This window comes from Lichenostomus cassidix, chromosome Z, assembly GCF_008360975.1.
Source record: "Lichenostomus cassidix isolate B80296 chromosome Z, HeHo_3.0, whole genome shotgun sequence".
Classification (NCBI taxonomy): Eukaryota; Metazoa; Chordata; class Aves; order Passeriformes; family Meliphagidae; genus Lichenostomus; species Lichenostomus cassidix.
This window is the reverse complement of record NC_139511.1, coordinates 54,026,196-54,048,523: the sequence shown is the minus strand read 5'-3', so window position 1 is coordinate 54,048,523 and position 22,328 is coordinate 54,026,196. Positions and strand designations below refer to the sequence as shown.

Sequence of the window (22,328 nt, the reverse complement as noted above, 5' to 3'; positions counted from 1 at the left end):
GACTTCAGTTTTCAAATATCAGCATACATGAAATATGATAGGACTTCCATGTAAAATATTTGAGCTGTTTCTGGCATTGGTATTATCGAATGTATTGACCAAAATATTTAATTTTCTAAAGGGCTGATAGAAAAAATGAAGGTTCAGATTTAACATATTTTCAAATTACCTAATGAATTCCTGTCTGGCTCACAGAGTGAGACCTGTTGCATGGGAGAGCATCCAATTCTCCAACTAGAATTACATGCATATAGGTGTGTGCTTAATATTTGATGTTTAGATGAAAGATCAAAATCACAGAGATTTGTGGTAGCAGATGAAAGGTGTAAGTCCAAGAAAGCAATCTTTATGGTGCTTTAATAATACATCACAAATCTTGCCATTTTAATTTCTGGTTTAAATGTGTCTGTTCATACACACATTATATAAAAACTCTTTAACAGAGACACAGCAGATGTGCAAATACTGATACTTAAGAATATTTAGTAACATTTTATCAGGACAAGGATTCATCGAATCCATCTAATCTGGTGTCCTGTCTCCAACAGTGACCAAGAGCAGAAGCCTAGGGAAAGTTTAGTAAAATACAGGAAGCCAGGAGACATGCATGTTTCCCTGTATGCTCTCAGCATCCAGCACCTTGTATTAGTGGGCCTCCTTGAGCCAGATGGGGTGGGTTTTTTATTTACAAATCCTCATTTGACTACTTTTCTGTCAGTTTATCTACTGTTCAAAGTGATGTGTGTTTTGAGACATGTGCTGAGTTAGAGTACAAACCTCTAACAGTTGTGTGTGGTCGAGCATACAGAAGTCTTTGTGCAAGAGTGTGGTCTGGAATGTGTTATACGTGGTTGCTGAAGTGGTCACAGCGCAAGTGTAGCCTAAAAATACCAAATCGCTGCTATATGTGCAGCAAGCGTAGACTAGAGTTAGTCTTAACTCTGCGTTTATTGTTGATAGTAGTCAATAAATTCTGTAGCTTTTTGGTAGTGAGGACACCCACTGTCCTTTTATGGCATTTAAACCTGATTCCTAAGGCTACTGTGAACCCTTAATATCAGAGATATTCCATTGCTTCTTTCCAGATACACTTCAGCTTTGAAATTTTTAGCTGAAGCCTAAAGCTGTCCTAGTCACAAAGATGAAATGATACTTGAACAAGTGGTTCAATAAACTGCATTCCTATACCAGAAATTACATCCTGCACTATACAAAGCATTGACAGATGCCTTTTCTCCCAGCCCTGTAACCTGATGGGTTGCATCCTAAAGAGAAGTTGAAGCATACATAATGTGAGACCAGTGTAAAAAAATTAATTTTAATTAATGTTTTATTTATGAGGTTAAAGGAAATCAAAACACTTTGAAGCCTGTATGGCCAACTTATTTATGTATTGACAGCTGTACAGGAAAAAAAACCCACCCACCAAAAAACCCCACAACACCACTCTTCACCCCTAAATCAGTGTTTTTCAGAGTTAAACTTTAGGGAGCTATCATTTCCTTGTGACTCGGGAATGCCAGCGTTAACATGCATCTAGGCCAATGTGGAAGACTGTCACAAAGATAGTTTTGCCTCTTCTTTGAAGAAGGGGAAAGAATTTATGTACAGTGTCTGATGGCATGTATAAATGCTCAGAACATTTAGCTTTACAGGATACTAGAATCAAGTGATTTGAAAGGCTGAAACATAGGATGAGGTGACTGCCACAAAGCCAGGCTTTCCTGCAAGCCTGGGAAATGCATTTGAAATTGCTTGTCTCTGTGGAGTTAGTCTAGTGGCAAACAGTGAGATGATCTACTTTTCCCTACAGACAGGTGGTGAAAGGAAAAGATTGAATTTTTAAGTACCATATTATTCAGGCCTTTAGAGGATTAAATAGCAAGATGAGAAAATAACTAGCAAGACCAAAAGTAACCTGGGGCTTTGGAAATAACAGTGCCTTCAGTAGTCTCTTAGAGATTTAGGTGCATTTTCTTTTCACAGTGATGTTACAGCAGATTTACTCACATCAGTTTGTTAGTCTGTATTGCAAGGAATCTTCATGGAAAAACAGATGAACTAAATCTAAGAAAACACTCCCCTCCCCTCATCCCCTGCCTCCAGGCATATCTGCCTGTAAAATTATTCCAGTAATTTTAAAGAATTTTGTTAACAGATGCAAATTTAGATCAAATATGTTTTCTTCAGTGTTCAAAAATATTCTGTTGATTTGGCAAACTATCTTTAATGTGCTGTGTGCCAGAAGTTGGAGAGATGGAGAATGAGAATTCAGGAAACCATCCAGTCTTGTGTTGCCCATCTGGTAGGAATATGGCTTTTCCAAGGAATTGAGAATTCTTCATAGTTAATAGAGGGAGACAGATCCATATTTTATTTTCTGCAGGGAGAAGTAAGAGAGGAAGATCCTGAATACAAAATAACTTGCTGTAAATTTGCTATTTCTCTGCTTATACTGACAGAAGGGCAGACAGGAGCAGGGTTTTTATATCATCCATGATAATGAAATGAAAGATAATTGATTTGCTGCAGAGTTCTGAGTCTGTGGCTCTGTGATAAGTGTATCACTGTATAGAGGTTATAAATGTATCCTAAATGTAGGCAGCCCTTCTATTTAAAGTTTTTTGTCAAGTGTAGTACCTTTTCTTAAATACGTTGTCTTATTGAAGGTACTGAAAATAATCTGTCTGTTCACAATAAAATGATCTCTGTGTGTTAGAGGATGTGAATGGAATGGGATTTCAATGCAGCTAAGGTTTTGAATGTGAAATTTGAGTATATGTATCTGAAATTCTGAAATAAGTTTATTAAAGATGTCTTCCTGGACTCAAAGTAAATTTTTGTAGCACAGAAAAGGTATTGTAAAAGCAATTATGGAGTTTTTAGATGTGGATTTACCTGTAAAGACAGCGTTGAATAGGATCATAGAATAAAATGATTTCTGTTGGAAGGGACTTGGAAGGTGGTCTCGTTTCAAACCCCTGAGACAGGCAGGGATGTTTTTCATTAGACTGGGCTGCTCAGAGCTTCATCCAACCTGACCTTGAACACTTCTAGGGGAGGGGGCATCCGCAGCTTCTCTGGGCAGCCAGTTTTCACCACCCTCACAGTAAAGACCTCCTTCCTAGCATCAAATCTAAACCTACTCCCATCCCTGCCATGTCCTGTCACTACATGCTCTTGTAATAAAACCCTCTCCACCTTTCTTGTAGACCACTTCAGTTACTGGAAGGCTGTAATTAGATCACCATGAAGATGGCTGTACAAATTCCGTAGAATTCTCTTCTGGATCTTGACTACTTATCATGGATTCTCCTCCTTCTAGGTCCAGAGCATCATATCTATTTTTTAAGGGTTCACTGGTATCACAGGGAACACTCTCCTGTTCTCCCTTGTCTTGAGATCTAGCTGAGCCTACTGGCTTTGGTTGGATGCTAACTTACCTTCAGCTCCCAAGGATTTAAGGCAGGGCTTATCAGCCTGCCTGTGTGAGAGCTTAATACTGCCATCAATCTCCCACTCCCACATCTCAGCACATCCCAGATGATATCCTGCCTAGTGAGCGCTTTATGCAATGAAGCTTGTCTGTCTGGGCACACTTGCACCTATGGCACTCACCTTTGCCTGTGAGTTCTAGGGAGGCTCCCAGGTTCTGGAGTTACTGCAGCTGAGGGTTTGGATAGCTCTCTGAGACTTCAGGATGTCTGTTTGGGTTGTAGGCATCTACCTGAGGAGGCTGCAGCTTCTCTGTCTGGGTTTCACCGTCAGCCCAGCAGCTGCAATGGGTAGACACCAATTTTGTTGCCAAAAAAAGGTTGCTGCAAGTTGACCACTCAGTAGGACAGAGTGGCCCCTTCTCTGTGCCCTTCCTCGTGAGCTGCCACACAGACCCCTGCGCCTCACCCCACGTCTCCTGTTCCTTACGCTCCCAGTCACTGGTGCTCACGGGATCTATTGAAGTCTCCCATGATAGCTTGCCCTTGCCTGTCCTTTCTACACTGCAGCCTCACTTGCGAGAAACTTGGCTGTGTCCTGGCAGTCCTGACAGGTCTCTCAGCTGTTATTCAGTTTTGCTTCACTCCAGGAACCCCCTGCCCAGCTCAAACCAGTGCTTAGTCTGCCCAGAATTTAGCATAGCCGCTGGTGCTGTCACCACTGTCACTATGCACGTTGCCAGTTTACCAAAGGAGAAACTTCTGTCTTTATTTTTGTAACAGGATGTGCTTTGAGTGACAGTTGTCATGTAGCAAGTAAAAGTGACTGGACACAAAGCACTGATTTTCCAGTCCAGGGTAGTGGGGTACAGGGCAGGGAAAAAGCAAAGCAGCTTCAAATGGTTGTGTTTTGTGCTTCTCTGGGTACTTGGCAGCATTCCATCCATGAATTAGTTGAAAACCATGTAACCTTGCAAATTGTCCAAAACAGCATTATGAACAGCACAACTGTTGTCCACAACCCTCCTAGTGTTTCACATTTTGCAGTTTTACCTTGCCCTGGCATGTTTATGTTTATGTAAATCAGCATGTCAGGCATGTCTTCAAGAGAAGCAGAATTACTGGCTATCACTTTTTTTCTGCAGAACAGGCATTGAGGAACCTGTTTTGCTACTCATATTCCTTCTCCTGTACATTGTGTAAGAGATATGGCTAGAACAGGCCTTGAGAGACCTTTTTCTAAAAAAATTGGATGTCTTCCAAATGGTTTGAGGAGGAATACTTGGAAGACTCTTATGCGTTTGCTGCCCTATTTTACCTGTGCCAGTATAAAAGCAATAAAAAACCCAAACCCACAACTCCCAAAACTGTAATTGGGAAGGTGTTGCTACTGTCCTGCAAATGAGCCTTACATCTCATGTAAATGAATTTGGGAAGAGGAATGGATGTTCAAAACGTCAGGGTGGGTGGGTCAGTAGTGTACATTGAATTGTTTGAGCTCTAATACACTGCTTACTTTGAATAATGAAAAGTGCTGGTTTTGGTTCAGAAGGTATGCAGCAATCCCACGTTAAAGTACATAAATATGTAAAAATACAGACTGTGACTGATACTGTAAGTTTTCAGTTTAAAATCTCAACTTTTGCAACCAGATCTTTCATAATCTTTGCAAGAGTTGTGGCATATATTCTTTAAAATATTTTGCTATGTTTGATCCATATGGACTTGAAGGACAGTTGTAGCAGAAGCCTGAGGGGAAAAACAGACAACAGCTTCTCTTTTTATGGTGGAGCTGCTTGCCCAGAAGTTAGACCCAGGATAAATAGACTAGTTGTGGGAAGAAAGTAGGTAATTTGTATTCATGCAAACTGAACCTCTATGTTTGTGTTCTCATTACTTGCAAGGGTGCAGAGTGGAATAGGTGCACAGCAGGCTGTAGTTTCATGTATTTTGCTCCAAGAGAGCTTTTGAGTGTTGTTTGGAGAGAATTTTTTTTTCCCCCTCACATTGTCCACAAACAGATCTAGCTGCAGACTCCTTTGGTAACATCGCCCATATGGCTTCTACAGGTTTCATACCTGTTAATGATTTTCTTGCTCTGTGCTTTTTAGGAATTGAACCTATACTTTTTCAGTTTTCCTATTTCCTATTTAAGCTTATTTACAATGTTTCTGTGTAAGAAGAGGTGTAACTCTCTACAAATAGTACTGCAAATCCATAGGGACTGCCACTTGTGTATAGCAGTGGTGGTTTCTGTTACTGGAGTCTGGACATGCTAGTTTTTGCATTTGTTTCTGAATTAAAATATGATCATAGTATGAGCTGCAGAGTGAGCCACCATCTGCATTAGGGCTGAAGCAGTAGTGTACAGGGCTGTCAGCACTAGCATATGTTGAAGTAAAGGATTCTGCCAACAGAGGATCTGACTTGCACAATTTTCTATAGATACTGAATTGCCAATATTTGAGTGAAAAAAATCGTATCTGATGGAGAGGAAAAATTGTCTAAGTTTTTTCTCCTGCTCTGCAAGTTACACTGACCCTAGTGATAGGAGAGGATTGTGCTATGTAGGGAAGGAGATGAGTGTAACTCCAGATAGTATGGGGTACCTCAATTATACTTACAGTCCTTAATCCAGGCAGAAGGGCATTTGTGCATACTTGCTCTGACAGCTGTGCCAAAAAAGTCATTGCTCTCCAAGGAGTTAGAAATCAGGTGAAATTTTGTGTTTCAGCCCTGTTATGTGATCAAGAAGTGAGGATGATTACCTCCAGATTTGTGTCTGTTGACCTGAAATCCCTGTGTGACCTTTTTGGTATGTCCTTTGGGCATGTGCCACAGCTGGTCTTGGATCATGATTGAATACCACTAGGTTAGATGGTGAAGTTTTGCCAAGTGGAGTTCTGAATGATGAATGCTTTTTGCTTTTGGCTTAGTCGAGACAAGATTTTGAAATTCCTCTGCCTTACCTCACTGCCAAATTTTCTTTAACATTCTTCCAGGCGTTTTTTGTTTTGGTTTATTTGTTTGTTTGTGGTTTTGGTCAGATTTTTGAGTTTTGTTTGGTTTTTTGTTTGTTTCATTTGTTTGTAGGCTTTTTGCTTGGTTTTTCTGCTTTTTTGGGGGGTGGGGATTTTGTGTGGAGGGGGTTGGTGGTGTTTTTGATATAAACTGGCCGGTGAGTTTAAAAGTGATTGACATTTGGGAAAACAGGGAGGAAGGAATAGTCAAGTAAATGCTACAAATTATTACATAAATCTAAACTTTGTGGTAAACTACACTACAAAAAAACCCTTTGTTCCCAATTCAGTTTGGATCTGGTGGTTAAAGATGATTGGCAAATTGTGTTTTCTCCTATTGTGCTCTGCAAATGGTCTTGTCTACAGGCATGATGGTTTGTATCTTTTTGGAAAACAGTGAGTGTGATCTCTAAACCAGTTGGAGCACTGAATTGTATTGGGCATAGTGGTTGTATATAAAGTATGAAATGAATGATGTGTTGAAGAAATTGCCCATATAATGCTTTTCAATGAAATTAGAATAAGGCTGCAATAGACCAAGTGATCTGTTGCACTGTCCTCTATAATCCTTGAGTTATCAATGTATAAAGAAATCAGTGAAAAACCCAAAAGAAAAACAGGATTTAGAAAGGAATGTGAATCTCAATGTGCAGTACTCATTTAATGAGATGCTCATGGATGGATTGAGTTGGCTATCAGATGGATGAATTAGCGCAGTGTTACAAATGAGTGCAGAAAGATGTGATCACAGGGACCCTTGAGATTTGCTGAGCTTTCTTAATGGGGAAGAGGATTCAGAACACTGAGGATAGATGAAAAGCAGAAAAGCAAAGAATAAATCCTCTTACAAAGTGCACTTTACAGCCCTGTTTTCCTTCCCTCATATGTTTTTGTGATTTCTCTCTGTCTTCGTATTTACTCTCATTTCTCCCACCAAGAAAGCAAATTCAAAAAGCAAGTAAGAAAGAAAAGAATACTCATCTAACAATAATAGCATGCAGGAGGAGTATAGCTGAGGAAAAGTGAGTTGTCAAAAGATTGTTACATAGCCAGTTAGTAAATGTAACTTCCTATCACATGGTAAAGAGTAGCAGTCTCCTGATATCTTTATTTCCTAGCTTATGCATGCGTGTTACAAATATTAGGTAAATTTCGTGCTGACATTCCCAATATGGTGCTCTTTTGAATGATGGCCATTTATCTGTACTGAAGTACGGAGTAAAGTTGGTAAAGATGTTACATACCATAATGATTCTGGCTTAAAGAAGAAGCAAAATTAAGCCCCCAGGCTCCTTCATTGTTAGGTTTCTCATATCAGTTGAATTTCTGTTATTAATTTGTTGTTAAAACTATTGCTGCTGCTTGCCCAAGGCACAGTCAAACAGGAGACTATTGTAGAGTCCTCTGAATATGTACAAAAACATGCTGATTTAACACGTCTGTATTTGGATAGCTAATATTTTATTTGGCTGTTCTTTTGAGAGTAAGCTTGCGTTGACATTCTCCCCTCTAGCAGATGTGCTATGTGGGGGTTTTTTTTGGTAGGTATCACAAATTTAAGCCTTCTGTGCTTCTATGAGTTCATGACACAGACAATGGAAACTAATATTAATATTACCAGCATAAGGTTTAGAGTGTTGGCCTAAAGCAATCTTTCATCCAAGGACCAAGCCAAGGCCAGTGCTGTGACCATCTTTCAGAAAAACTAAGCTTAGAGAATCTCTCAGCTTGATTGAAACGGCAAAACTCAAGGCACAGAATGTGTCTGAGACACAGCTCTGCCTCCAAGGAAGAGCTTTGCCGTGGTTTACTCTGATTAATGTAGATGCTTATTTTAAGAAGGTAAATTTGTATCCTCAGCAATATAGAGGTCTTGATTTATTTTTCAGGCACCAGAAGGTCACTTCATACAAATCATCTGTAACTTTATTTCTACAGGCTCAGGGTATTGTGTCATGTTAGATGCTTTCCATGTATGGATATTCTTTTTGCTGAAAGAGGTTTATTGCTACGACTGGAATTAAGATCATGTATATTTAAGTTTCTTGGAAGTGTGTTTCTCTTTGTGCTAAGACTGTATGACAGCAATAGATAAGGTACAGTTCCAGTCACTCTTTGATAGTTTCCTAATGTTTCTTGGATTTGAAAATAACATTACTGCTTTACACAAATGAAACTTCATTACATGATAAGTAATACCTTTTTAGTTATTTTCTGTACTGTGTAGTGAACATAACTAAATTAGGATCCCCTGTTGCCATCCTCTGCTCTTGACTCCACATGCAGCTGCAGTAAACATTGTGGCTGAACTCACACACACACAAACACACACACACACATATATAAAAATATATAAAAATATATATAAATATATAAAAATATATATAAATATATAAAAATATATATAAATATATATAAATATATATAAATATATATAAATGTATAAAAATATATATAAATATATAAAAATATACAAAAAGCTCTATTTTTATTTACACATATGTGCACATGCATGAAGTGCATGTTAGTCAACAGAAGTGTCAGAAATCTTGGCTTATATTACCAGTGATGGTTCAATTTTTCCTGGTCCCCCCTGCTTCTGGTTTTAGCTTGTTAATTCCCAAAAAAGTCCATGATACTTTGCTGTATTTAAACACCGTTATTAACTGGATATCATAAAGCTTTTGCTTGCCTTTCACCTCTCAGTAACAGAGTACAGTGCCTGCTATTAGTCAAAAGTAGTAGCTTCAATGGTAGGATGACAAACAAGTTCCTGTCAAGAAAGACCTAAAAGTCTACTTGGAAAAAAATTCTGTCACTACTTTAGTTGAATTTATGGAAAAGTCAGCACAATGACTTCGCCAGTCCTCATCACCAATTGGTTAAAGTATGTGTTTTGTCACTGCTTTTCTTGTCTACTGCCATCTCTTAAGTCCTAATATACCAAGTCAGTCTCATTACTGCACAAACGTAGAATCAAGCTCTAAGGTATCATCAAATACTGTGCAATTTCTTATGTAAGTTAAAATATTACTTAGCAGTTGATGCTTTTACCACGTGTTCTCAGAACAGATACATGGAGTGACATAACCAAGTTCCACCTGGCAACCTGAATGAGAAGTGATGCTGCTCTTGTCTTTCTCTCTGCAGGTGGACTGTTAATGTCACTTCAAGCAGCATGAAATTTCATACTCTCACTTATCAAAAAAGTATTCATAGAGTTTAGTTCCTTCTTAGTGGTCTTGTTCCCTGGGTTCAGTTACACTTTCCACCTGATAAACCACTCACAAACACCATTACATGCATTAACTGAAAGACTGAACTGAAAGAAAAGCTAAGATTCATTACCTGAAAAAAAAAATTGTTTTAAATGGGCTTTATTTACTAGCATATGGGCTTTTTTGTCTTGCAAACAACAGTATATTCTTCATTCAAGTAAAAAGATACCAGTATGAATGGTTATTGTACTTAAGATAAATATATTTAAAATAAAAACACTTGTCCCAGGGTTTAAGAACTTGATCTGTTGCAAAAGCAACTGCAGTTGTGATAGCAGTGGTTTCACTTGGCTTTTATTTTATGGTATATATAGTTCAGATGGAGGTAAAGGTTATGAATGGTAGAATGATGCAATACTGATTTCCTTCTGACGTGGTGGATACACGTCATATTCAAAGCCTGTGTTATCAGTTTCTGACAAATATAAATTTGGCAATATGTGGAATGCAACTTCACTCTAGCATTTCCAGAGAAAACCTTGGAAAAAAAAGGAGGTTCCTTATTGTTTTAATTTTCAAACATAAGTGTGCTTCTTTAAGCACTTTTTGTCTTTCTCTCAAATGACTAGAAGCTAACAGCAAGCATACATCACATTCTGGGATATATGTTCAGAACTATGAACATCTTTTAAGATTTGAACTATGAATATCCTTTAAGATTTGAAGCCTTACCATTTCATCTGGATGTTATACAAGCCATGCACTTGATAAACAGATCCTGTTGGAAACTTCATTCTACCACGTGTATGCCTTTTTAAACATAAATTATATTGGGACAGAGGTTCTCATCTTAAGTAACATTCCAAAACACAAGTACTTTAATATTTGGCAGTAAGTGGTGGGAATTTAATGTACTGTGTGTCCATACTGCTGCCTGCTAACCTGCAGCATGAAAACCTTTAAGAATACTATAGTAAAAAAAAAAATGTTGCACAAAAGTAGTTATTTAATGAAAACTGAATGTAAAATGAGACATCAGAAAAACTGTTCACTGGTTGCTAAACGAATCAAAGTTTTTACAGCTGGTGGTTTCATGTACATCATTTTAATGCATGTCATGCAGTCTAATAATTTAATGCTGTTTTTCTACCTCTTTCTGTATCTGGCAGGCATACAGGAGTTTCCAGAAAATATAAAAAACTGTAAAGTCTTGACAGTTGTTGAGGCAAGCGTAAATCCAATTTCAAAGTAAGTTTGTAGATTTTTTTTATGTTTTATATTTTGTGCAAATACTACTGAGTCTCAAATTTGCCCAAGACATGTGCCAGCCCTTGGCGGTGAGAGCAGAGTAACCTGAGAAGTATCTTCATTAACCTTGTTGCACTGTGATCCAGAGTAGCTATCTCATTAAAGTACTTTGCTGAAGTTAATAGGCTATGTGGAGAATCCTTCATTATACCATGTGGCTTTGTCAGCTCGTTAAAATCCATCACTTCTCTGTGACTGTAGAGAAGTATGCAGAGTTTCCTTCCTTAAAAACAAAAATTAATTCTGCATTAATATGCATTTCTGCTACAGTGACAAAATTAATTTGCCAGAAGTAGCACTGCAGAGATACAACATATATCTTCTGGGAAAAGAAGGTGGTGTGTATTTTTTAATTTATCTGGTTGTTTCTAATGAATGGCTTCTTCACATTAGGTGTCAGGAGATCACAAATACATAGCACGACTACATTTATTTGTAGTTTTTATTGCCTGTAGATATTGTTCTCAGTACTTACAAATAATTTTGAAACTTATCTTATGGAAAACAACTGTCTGGTGTGACTTTAAAGAAATTCACCCCCTTAATTTTAATTTTATCAATATGCAAGACTTCAGTGTTGCTTAAGAAAATATGACTTAATGCCCTGAATGTAATTGAAACTAAGGTACTATGTTGTTTTACTTCTATATAGGCTGCCAGATGGATTTTCTCAACTGTTAAACCTAACACAGCTGTACCTGAACGATGCTTTTCTTGAGTTTTTGCCAGCCAATTTTGGCAGGTAAGTTGAACATGAAACCTAGTATCTACATTTAGTTGTAAATTTTTGCAGAGCAGTTTCTTCTGCTTCTGAAGCACAGTGGGTACTGGAGAAAGGGAAGAAGTGTGGATTACAAATTCATTATAGTTCATACAGGAGAAAAAAGCCCTGAATCTGTATCAGCAGCTTTTAGTTTTGACTTCTGAAGCACAGAATGCTTATGAAGAGCCTAAAACTCATTTACAGTCTTCTTTCTTTTCCAATATCCAGTGTGGTAAGTAAGGAACATCAGTATTTTTGAAATTTGTGTTGCTTGTCATGTAGTAATTGGAGTGAAGCAAATGATGACAACTGTAATTCCATTTGTCCTGTCCTGGATGCACAAATTACTTCATGCATAACTATGACTCTCAAGTCCTTTATTGTCAGAACTATTTCTGAAAAACTTGGCATGTTTGTGGTGTGCTGACTATGCAAAATTTACATGTTTATCTTGCGTAAATACAAGATAAATGCTAAACCGCTACCTCTGTAAAATAGATTAAATCTTGGGAGCAAAAGTGAAAGGATAATACTCATAAAAGGAAAACTCCTAGATGAGCATTGTTCATGCTGTCCATATCACACTGATTTTAGCCATTTCTGCAATTTTCCCCTCTCTGTTCTTATTTTAATGCTCTCTTTTCCTAGATTGTCACTTGCGTGCCCTATCCTATGTCCAGCAAGCATCTCTTTCAGAAAATACAGCTATTAGTTAATGAGTCATGCTGCTGAGTGAAAAAATTGCCTTAGGCTGTATGATTATATTTGGGTCAGCACAGTTTCCAAGAGATGAGCAAAGTCCCCAGATAATGCTGCAGCAGTTTGGCAGATCAGATGTGCAGTGGAAGATAAGCACAGGTGCTCTCCACTAGTGACCATTAGTTTATTAGTCATCTGTGATCTGAGCTGTTGGCTTGCTCTTCTCTGTTACCAGTCATTCCCTGATGAATGATTAAGAGCACCAGATCTGCTACACGTTCAGCTAACAAAACAGCTGCTTATGATGCAGAAGCATTATTATCATGCTTGTTTCTGACGCACAAAGTTTGTGTTTCAAAAGCCCTCATTAAAGTTGAAGAAGAAATATTTGTAATATGCATGATCTCCTTGGAATTCTAATGATTGCCTATGCTTTTTTCTGTTCTGTTTTTAATAGTCTAACCAAATGGCAAGATTTTCATAGTAAAAATATCCACTGTGGATGAACTTGAAGTCTTCAGGTTGACACAGCTGATCATTTAAATAGTTAATCTTACACATACACATTAAAAAGTCTCATAATTTTTTCTTCATCACTGTCAGCTTCTGTAGTGCTTAATGGTTAGTGAAATGGTGAAGTCATTAGTTACTAACGTCTTAATAATTAGGTACTGAGGACAACTTGAAAGCCAATTTTCCATTGTAGTGTTTCTCTTGATAGTTATGAAGAATTCTGCCTTGGTTTTTAAAATCTAGACTTGCAGCATCCTGTCTTAATAGCTAGGAGAATGAGTTTGAAGTATTCATATATGTAGGTTTACCTGCTAATAACAGTGTTGCATAGAATACGTAGTGTTCTATAGGAAGATGTTTAGATCAAATAAATTGGAAAACAACAAAACATTAAAATACCATTTTCAAGTAAGGTTCAGACTCCTTTGGCATGGAATACTTCTGTCAGTGATGAGAGTGCTCTACCAGCCCACAGTTTTACAACGAGGTATAAATACTTTCTAGTACAAAGTCTTTTAACTTGTACTTCAGAATATGGAAATACTTCTTTTATAAACAAATAAAAAACTCTGGTAGAAGCTTTTGAGATATTTATTCTCATAAAGGACAAGCCTTCTGTTTCTTCCAGTTTGATGCATTTATTTTTTTGTATATGGCCTTATAGCTATTACTTCTCATTATTTAGGAATATGTGAAGTAACTGAGTTCTGTTGCCTTCTCTTACTGTCAACTATTGTCAATAATAATGTTTCCTGAAAACTAAGCCAATACATATTACAGCTAACAAGGCTTCTATGCTCTATGTGTCAGGTGAGAAATCTGGTTTCCCACATCACTTTTTTTCTGACTGTTCATATTTATTGTTTCTACAGTTTATTTGCTGTCATTTCTTATGAGTGTTGTCCCCCATTCTCTCATCTGCTATATCTGCTATTGTAGTGTTCTCATGTCCCTCAGTTTATTAGACTAAATTCTGTTTCCTTCTGGTGTGGTAGGTTTTTCTTTGTGTCTGATTATATTAATATATCTTGGAACAAGTTTCAGTTTTAATTCGTCTTCTTTTTGACAGAGGATGACATATATAGCTATATTTAGAATTCGAATTGAGATCTCTTCATGGCTTGTACAGTGTCATGATTATCTTCTTGTTTCTCTTGGAAATGTCTATGGTTATGCTCAAGTGTTCCAATTATCCTTTTTGCAGCTGCCTAGTGTAATTTCCTACATGATCAACTGATGTATTGGACAGTTCAGTTAGAAATAGCTGATGCCTACATGGAAATCCTAAATACTTGGCTTGGTGCTATGGCATCTTGTCCTTTTTTCTAATTTTTTTTAGTCCTTAAGGTTATACAGTTTTTTTTCCCGACGGAGTCTTATTAAGTGACATAAGCCGACTTCAACATTCTTCTGATCCTAAAAGATTATTATTAAAAAACACTGAACAGGATAGCCATAGAAAGGGTCTTTGAGCATCAGTAACACTCAGCCTGATGCTTAGGAAAGAAATTTTTTATAATGGATAGCACTTTCAGTATATCCTTGCAGTGTTTTATTGCATTTACCTCCATACTTTATTCTTGTCCTCAGAATTTGTGCTATAACTTTTCATACTTGTGAGGTCATGGTTATGCAATCTGTTTTCCCCCTTTTTTATGAGTGCTGTATATTTGCTGTTCTTCAGTGATGTTTTACTTGTCCAGCCTGTTAGACTTACTAGAAGTTCCCAGACTTTTGGTACAATGTACCCATTCCTTTGGAATTCTCAGGTGACAGTGGGGGTTTTTCCTCCACTCCCACACTCTAATTTGAATTCATTGGTATTGGCACAGATGACAGCATGAGCCTCCATGCCAGTGCACAGGTATCTGAGAATTACTATGCTTGCCTGAGAAAATCGTATCTGTTGTATTTAAATATATGATGTATATTTATGCTTAAATACACAAATATATAAGCAGAACATGTTAAACTTGAAACTCACTGAATGCTTATTTTGAGAGAGAGTTTTAAAAAGGAATCATTATTTACCAATGGGTGTTTAAGATAAGCAAGGATTTTATCTTAAGTGTCATTCTAAAAAGCTGGGAATGTTGTCTATAACAGAATATTGCTTCCAAAGCCTCTTTACTGTGATGTTGCAATTGAATTGCTTCATATCAACTTTCTCAACAATTTACCAGTAGTATTTGTAGTAGTAGGTAGTTATAGTGGTCTTTACTTTGGGATATTTTTTGCACAAATGTACAGTGATAATCAAATTTAGTTATGTATGTGTATGTATGTGTTTTGTGGAAATTTCAGTAGATGCAGCCTGCTATGGGATGCATACATTTTAGTCCACTTGCCTTTATATTTTAGTAACAATTTAAAATAAAAATACTCTGCTTTAGGAAAACTGCAATGGAGATGTAAAGTAAGGAATATCTCGGTATTCATTATTTTTAGCTTTCCAAGGAATGACTGCTTGTTGCACACCAAGTTTCTGCTGCGTGTTTCTTTTACCTTTTTAACAGGTGGTATAGTTTTAAGAAATGAGATTTAGGAAGGATATTGATCTTCTCCTTTTTATTGAAAAGTTGTGCTGAATTTTAAAAGCAGGCTAAGTTGGTTATGATTAAAGAACAATACTGAAAAAATATTTTTTGGCTATTGCAGAATGTATACTTTCATTGAATAACACCTGTTACAGCTTTGGGTGTTAGTGATGTGCAGATGGTTCTGTGGTGATGGGTTTTTCAAGTTCAGAAATAAAATATTTCTATACAAGTAGGACAAATCTTTGCCACAGAATGGCACAGATAATACATATTTTAACAATTCATATGAATTCCATTTTTCCTTTAGTATAGGTGAATTAGTTCTGTTTCTTTTCCAAATTAAATGCCAGTTCTTCAGGTCCATTATGGCAGTTCAGATGCCCAGCTTGGGTGAATGTTGGATGCTTAGCACCAGCAATTTAAAGAGTGAAGTGACTAGGCTGAGTATTTGATGTGCATTATTATTTTAAGCTTGAACTACCCCTTCCAGTCATAATGGAACAGGTGACAACTGCTTCAGTCCAGTATTTCTCATCATTTACTGGAAGAAAATTACTAGTGTAGACACAGCCTGTATCTCCCAGCCAGGAGAGGTTGAGAATGTTTTCCTAGTAGCCTCTGTGAAGCTCTGCACATAAGAAATTTGGTATTTATATCTTCAGCCTTCTAGGGCTAGCTGAGGAAAGATTAGAACATGAAACAAGGTGATAAAGCTGTGAACCTTTCTATCACTAAAGGCTGTCTCTAAGTTCACAGAATTAGCTTGTTACAAGTGTCATACAGTCAGTTCTGGCTAAAGTCAGCAAAGTGTGGTTGTGCATGTCTGTAGTTTAGCATATGAATAGAGATTTGCTTCCACTGCTTTCAACAGAAATTTGACTGCATACATGAATTGTGAAGAAAAACTACAAACTCTGTAGCTATCTTCCCTGTCATCAAAGCAAAACACCAGCTGAAGCCTAATGCAGTGCTTGGTTCAGAAATCAAAGCCCTAAATGTTCATTCACAAGGGCTCTTAAACCAGCTCTGTTTTGTATCTTGGGTGCAGGTAGGGTAGGATGGCTAAGAAGTCCTTCCCACTTACATCCTAGATGAACATCAGTGCTATTACCATGAATGGGGTTTTAATTAGGGTATTCTTTCAGCACTGTTAGGATGTTGGGGTTTGGGTTTGCTTTTTTTTTGTTGTTGTTCTTTTTTTCAGAAGTTGGAGGGAGGAAGTTCCCCTCCAGCAGTTCCTACCAGATGGTGAGTGCTGCTTGCAATGCTAGGCTGCACTGACCTCTGCTCTGTTTCAAGGTGACTCTTACATTCTTAGGTTTTTTGTGGTCATGGCAGATTGCTTCTTTCAAACTGATCCAAAAATGAGTGAATGTCTAGAGGAAAAATAAATACCGTTTTCAGCTTTCTATTTCTACATTGGGAAAGTATAAGTATAATTCTTATGACTTAATAAAAATGAAGGTTTGTGTCTCTGTCCTTACAATGCACTAGTTAAGCACCTTCAGGAAAGACTGGTCTCTTCCCTAAGCTCCTTTATGAGTCAGGGAGCTTAATGCCCTATTTTGTGTTGTATGAAGGCTGTCAGTGTGTCACATGTAGAACTCTTGTCATTACAGTCCTGTCTGTATTGAAACCAAACTCAATTTCTTAATTTTTTTTAACAAATACAGCTTTGTCACTTCTGTCCTGATATAAAAAATTTCACTGGGAGTGGTACATTGCTTGTGTGTCAAGACTGCTTGGAACTTACGTTGGCCAAGCAGTTGAGTTGGGATATTAGGTTGTCTTGCAACTGAGGACTTACTGGGAGAAAGGTCAAACCACCTTCTAACAGAAATATCAAAAGGGATTAAGACGCTAACTAGAAAGAGAATATGGAAGGAAATCCAAGATTAGATTAAAGGTTGTTTTTATCAGGTGGAAGACTGCTGGTGTTCCTCAGATGAGGCTTTTTATATGAAACTGTTTGATACATTGCCACTAGTAGAAACTGAACATCTTAAATTGTGCTGTCATCTTATCTTCTTTACTTCCTGTGTGCTTTTCATTATGGCCATAACACGTACCCATAATTAATCCAACGAAGCGTTTCCAAATCTTAAGGATGAAGGAAAAGAAATGTGTTCAAACAGGTGCAGAAAAATAGGCAAGATCTAGTTTGTTTGTTGCTTTACCAAAATCAAACTCCAACCAATGAACTTAAAATAGCATGCAAATTTTGCACAAAATTTCATCTTAATGTTACAGGAAAAAATTTCAAACTTACAGATTTTTTGGTTTTTGATTCTGTAATATAAATAAGTTCAGGGATTGCTTTTGTCATGAAATACAGAATGTTGTGGTAATTTGTTATGCCTTTCTGTTACAGATTAACTAAACTCCAGATATTGGAACTTAGAGAAAACCAGTTAAAAATATTGCCAAAGTAAGTATAGTATAGTTGTAGACATTCATACAGCATTTGTTTTATCATTAATCCAATTGTACCTCTCTCCTAAAATCTAGCATTTTTGTAGTCCCTGCCTTGCAGTTGTTACTTACTTCATCAAAAAAGCCCAGGCTGATGGTGATGCAGTTCCTGCTGTTTCTCTGAACAAGAGCAATGCTCTGAATTTTCTGACTGGGACTCTGGAGCTCCAAGAAGGTTATCAAAGATATAAGAGATCAATGAAGAAAGAAACTGATCCCAAAGATGGGATGCAAATAACAACCTGTAGAGTCATGAATATGTTGTGGTGTACTATAAAAAGCGATCTTTCTTTGGCAACAGAAATTGTTAGAGTTGCTGGTTTTGGTGGATGTAAGAAATTTTGGTGGAGGAGGAGCTAACAATTGAATTTTCACTCTAACTCGTATGCTAGTAGAGATGTGCATGCAGTAGGCTGAAGTGGGAATTGCCAGCCTTACAAATATGACAGCCTGTTTTTTTAGTGACTGTAGCTAATTATATGCTAAAACATGAAGGGTTATGTTCTGTTGGGATTCCCTTTTTAAGTGCCTAGATACTGTACTGTGGAGTCTGCTATATAAACAAGCCAGAAATCATGTCTGGAATGGCATGTACAGCATCGGAAAGTGTGAATTTACATCTTCCAAGTGTGAAGCATTCTGTGGTATAAATACTCAATCCTCTTTGGCTTTTTCTGCTATCACTAGTTTTCAGCAGAGAAAAAATTGAAGGACATGTAATTTATGGTGGTAGCTCTCTAAATTAAGTTACTCCCAACTGAGGAACAGCAGCTATAATTAAAACTTACAGCTAATATAGATTTTGTTTATAAGATCACTATGACCTTAATTGCCATAATTAACACTAACAGTATGAATTACATGAAATATATTTAACAGCATAGTTTACTCTTGTAGCAATAAGAGATACTTAAACAAATGCTTTAATGTATTTAAGTCAAACATACCCTCTGTTGAAGGTGCTGGGAATTTTTTTGTTGACTTCAGTGTTTTCAGAGTTTCATCCTTGATTGAAAACTAAACATAAACTGTCATGAAGAGTTCTCTGTATGCCTTCCATAATAATCTACAGGACATTCTGAGCTGCCACCTTTATTATTCTGTTCTGGTACTCTTATAGAACATACTATCCAGCTTTAAAAAGTGTAGAAAATCCAAAGCAGTTTTTTGATGCTGATAAGGTGTAGCAGTAGGTCCTAATATTTTTGCTATAGAATACCAATACATTTTCTTGTGTTTCTGTGACTCTCATCTTTCTAATATTTTAATTCTTACAGCAAGTTCTTTGCTATTTGTAATATGGAATGTATTTGGATAAATTTCTACAGCATCAAACTAGCCTTTTTCTGAGTAAAACATGCACATAATTTTTGACACTAAAGCATGAAGCACTTGAAAGAATGTTAATCAAAATGGGTAATTAATGCCAACACACTAAATCAACCTTACTTTATGCCAAACGCATAATTTTGCTTGGAGCTTATCCACAGCCAGAGACTGCAAAAGTGGCAGCATTATAATGCAAAACAGCTCTATGAAACTATTTCTACTGAAAGGAAAGCAAAAATACACAGAGACTATTTCAGAGGCATTTTTCTGATAGGTAAGCTGGGGAAATGGTCCAGTAAAAATATGGTAAGGGTTTTTTTTCCGTTTTTATTTTAAGCTTCTGTGGCCTTATTGTCAATAAAAAGGGTAAGCTTTTTAGAAAGAAGCAAGTTATTTGAGAGTGTAATAACAATGATTCAGGGCCCAATCTTGTCATCACTCATATATCCCTTGAATTTTATGCCGCTTGAAATAAGCTGTAGTGTTAACCTTAGTGAAGCTGTCTGTATACAACAACAGAATTTGAGGCGTAATTTAGGCTATCTGATGACATAGTGTTGAGCTGATTTGACACCAAGTTCAATAATGTGACATAAAAGAGGGTTTCAGTTTATGGGAGGGATTACATAGCACCATGTCAATGATGGAAATAGGTGTAACTCCATGATGTAGTTAATGTTTGTTTCCACATGCTTTGGCATTGGATTTTCCTGCATTTCCTGAATTTACCTTAATGTTATTGGAAGCCTTGTTTGCATTTTGTCTGAAGGTAATTCTCTATAAGCAATAAAAAAAGCAAGATTTTAGTCATAGAATATCTGAAAGTGCTGTTATGCAAGGAGCGGGGAAAGGAAGGAATGTTACTGGGACCCTCATCTTGCAAACACGTTTGTGTATGTTTTATAGTTGAGTGGATTTGTTTGCTAGGGTACATCCATTTTGGCAAGGGAAAAAAGAGGGCCCAAAATCAATAAAGTTAACTTGTTAGCCTGTCATTGTTACATAACATTGGTTTGCATAGTGTGGTCTATGAAGTTTCAAAAGCCACAGAATGCTGTGTTAGATCCTTTTAAAGGAGTCTTCAGCAGTGCTTCTGGGAGAATCACTGGGGCAAATTTGTTAGGAACATATTGCACTAAAACTGGTATTGGCATGGTCTCACAAAGCTTTGAGAGATTAATCTGCAGGATTTCAGAGGGACTCAAATAAGTTTAGTTAGAATTTGAAAAAGAATGTTAGCAGTTGGCTTACTGATAATCAGTCTGTTCATTAGCTTCAAGAAATGAGGGAAATTATTTCCCAGAGTCTTCTGAAAGTAGCCTTTTCATGTTTTTTTGGGGTTTTTTTTGTTTCTCTAGGACAGTAGGAATGTTAGCTAGCTTCAAAGCCTGTGTATACTATTTGTGCAGTGCAAAAAAATGTTTCTGCTTTTGTCTTGGTCTTGTCTTTACCGGCTTATGCTAAATTCCTAGTTTGTCCCCAGCATAATTACTCCAATGTCATGAAAATCAAATTTATAAACAAATGTTGAGTCTCCTTCTTGGAGATTATTTAATGAATAATATTAATAATCACATTAAATTGCTTTCAGTAAATAAAGCATTTTCCAATAAATTATTTTTAACTATATGCTTCAGAGCAACTGTAGAGCTTACTGCATTTGAAGGAAAACTGAAGCTTTGAATAGCTGCATTGAGCATCTTGTGCTTATGTAGTTTTTTCTTGAAGGAACCAGTGTGATATTCTGATAATACACGAGACTCTACCATTTAGAAGCTCTAACATTTAATTTTTCCAGAATTTTATAGTATGCGCACAGTTGCAGTTTATATTTGAAAGATTTAGATACTACTAATCATTCAGTGGAAATCTATTACTAAATAAATACAGACCATGATATCATATGAGGAGCTCGTAGCCACTTAAAAAACACTTTGAGGTAGAACTGCTGTTGACTGAGAAGTACCCATTGTGTAGACCTCCATGTGCAGTGGTAGACAATCTCTGTGGAGTCCCCAAAGCAAACTTAAATAGAGGAATAATGTTTCCAAAACACAGCTTGAAGTAATGGGTTTTACTTTTATTTCAGACATTGATTTAATATTTGCCGTAAGTTAGGTTAAAGAGTGATTTTGTGAAGCATCACAAAATCCAACATAGTAATCTCATTTAATGTATGACTGGAGAAATAATTATGATTCCAAACTACATCAAATGTAAGCAACTTTGTCAGCAGCCTGGAGAGGGGAAAAAGGTGGAGCTGGTTACTGTGGTTCAACAGTCTTTTCTGTTTTAACTGATCACTAGGCAGTAGTCTTTCTTTGAGAAGAAAACATGTAGTTAACCAGCCTTTGACTGGTAAAAGGACATGTTGTGACTGTAGGTGAAAAGCTGAACCACTCAAAAGAAGAGATGTGTCACTGCATTATCGTTATCATAAAGATTTCTCTACTGGTGTTTAGTTTTTGCTAGTTCGTGTGTAGGCGTGTTGCAGTGTACTCTTCATTTGACACTCGACAGTCTGCAGGGTCACTAAGGTGTGCCTGGTTGAGCAGCGTGGGAAAAATTGACCTTATTTAGGTATCATTCCAGTTCTGGAATAGCATCACTACTTAATACGGATTAATAGATTGTTGTAAATACTGGAAGATTTCATGGTAACTAGTATTTTCTTAGATCTAATTCTTTATTGATCCCATTCCTGTGCAGAACCATGTCCAGACTGACTCAGCTGGAGAGACTGGACTTAGGAAGTAATGAATTCACAGAAGTGGTGAGTTTTGCCTTAGTAACAGAGCTTTGCATCTTTTATAAATCTCCTTATCTTTTGATATTTTGTAATAAATAGGAAAAAATAAACATTGGCTTAAGAGTTCTTCTACCAAGCAAGTATTATTTGTACCTTATACTACTTCATGGAGCCTGTGTTCTTATGGAGAGTATGTTTTTACTCCATTTTAAAATAACACTCTGTGGTATAGTGTGGTTACTGTATTGTTAAATAATTAATAGTACTAGGTGTTTGAATTATA

General features: G+C 36.9%; 1 protein-coding gene across 8 annotated transcripts in view; it reads left to right on the top strand.

Annotated features, from left to right (window-relative positions):
- ERBIN (erbb2 interacting protein) overlaps positions 1 to 22,328 on the top strand; it is a 115,186-nt gene that overhangs the window by 57,979 nt on the left and 34,879 nt on the right. For all 8 annotated transcript variants that reach the window (XM_085042700.1, XM_085042698.1, XM_085042699.1 and 5 more), the window contains 4 exons: positions 10,842 to 10,920; positions 11,633 to 11,722; positions 17,867 to 17,923; positions 22,006 to 22,069. In XM_085042700.1, coding sequence (XP_084898826.1) covers positions 10,842 to 10,920; positions 11,633 to 11,722; positions 17,867 to 17,923; positions 22,006 to 22,069 — 290 coding nt within the window. The remainder of the gene's footprint in view (positions 1 to 10,841; positions 10,921 to 11,632; positions 11,723 to 17,866; positions 17,924 to 22,005; positions 22,070 to 22,328) is intronic.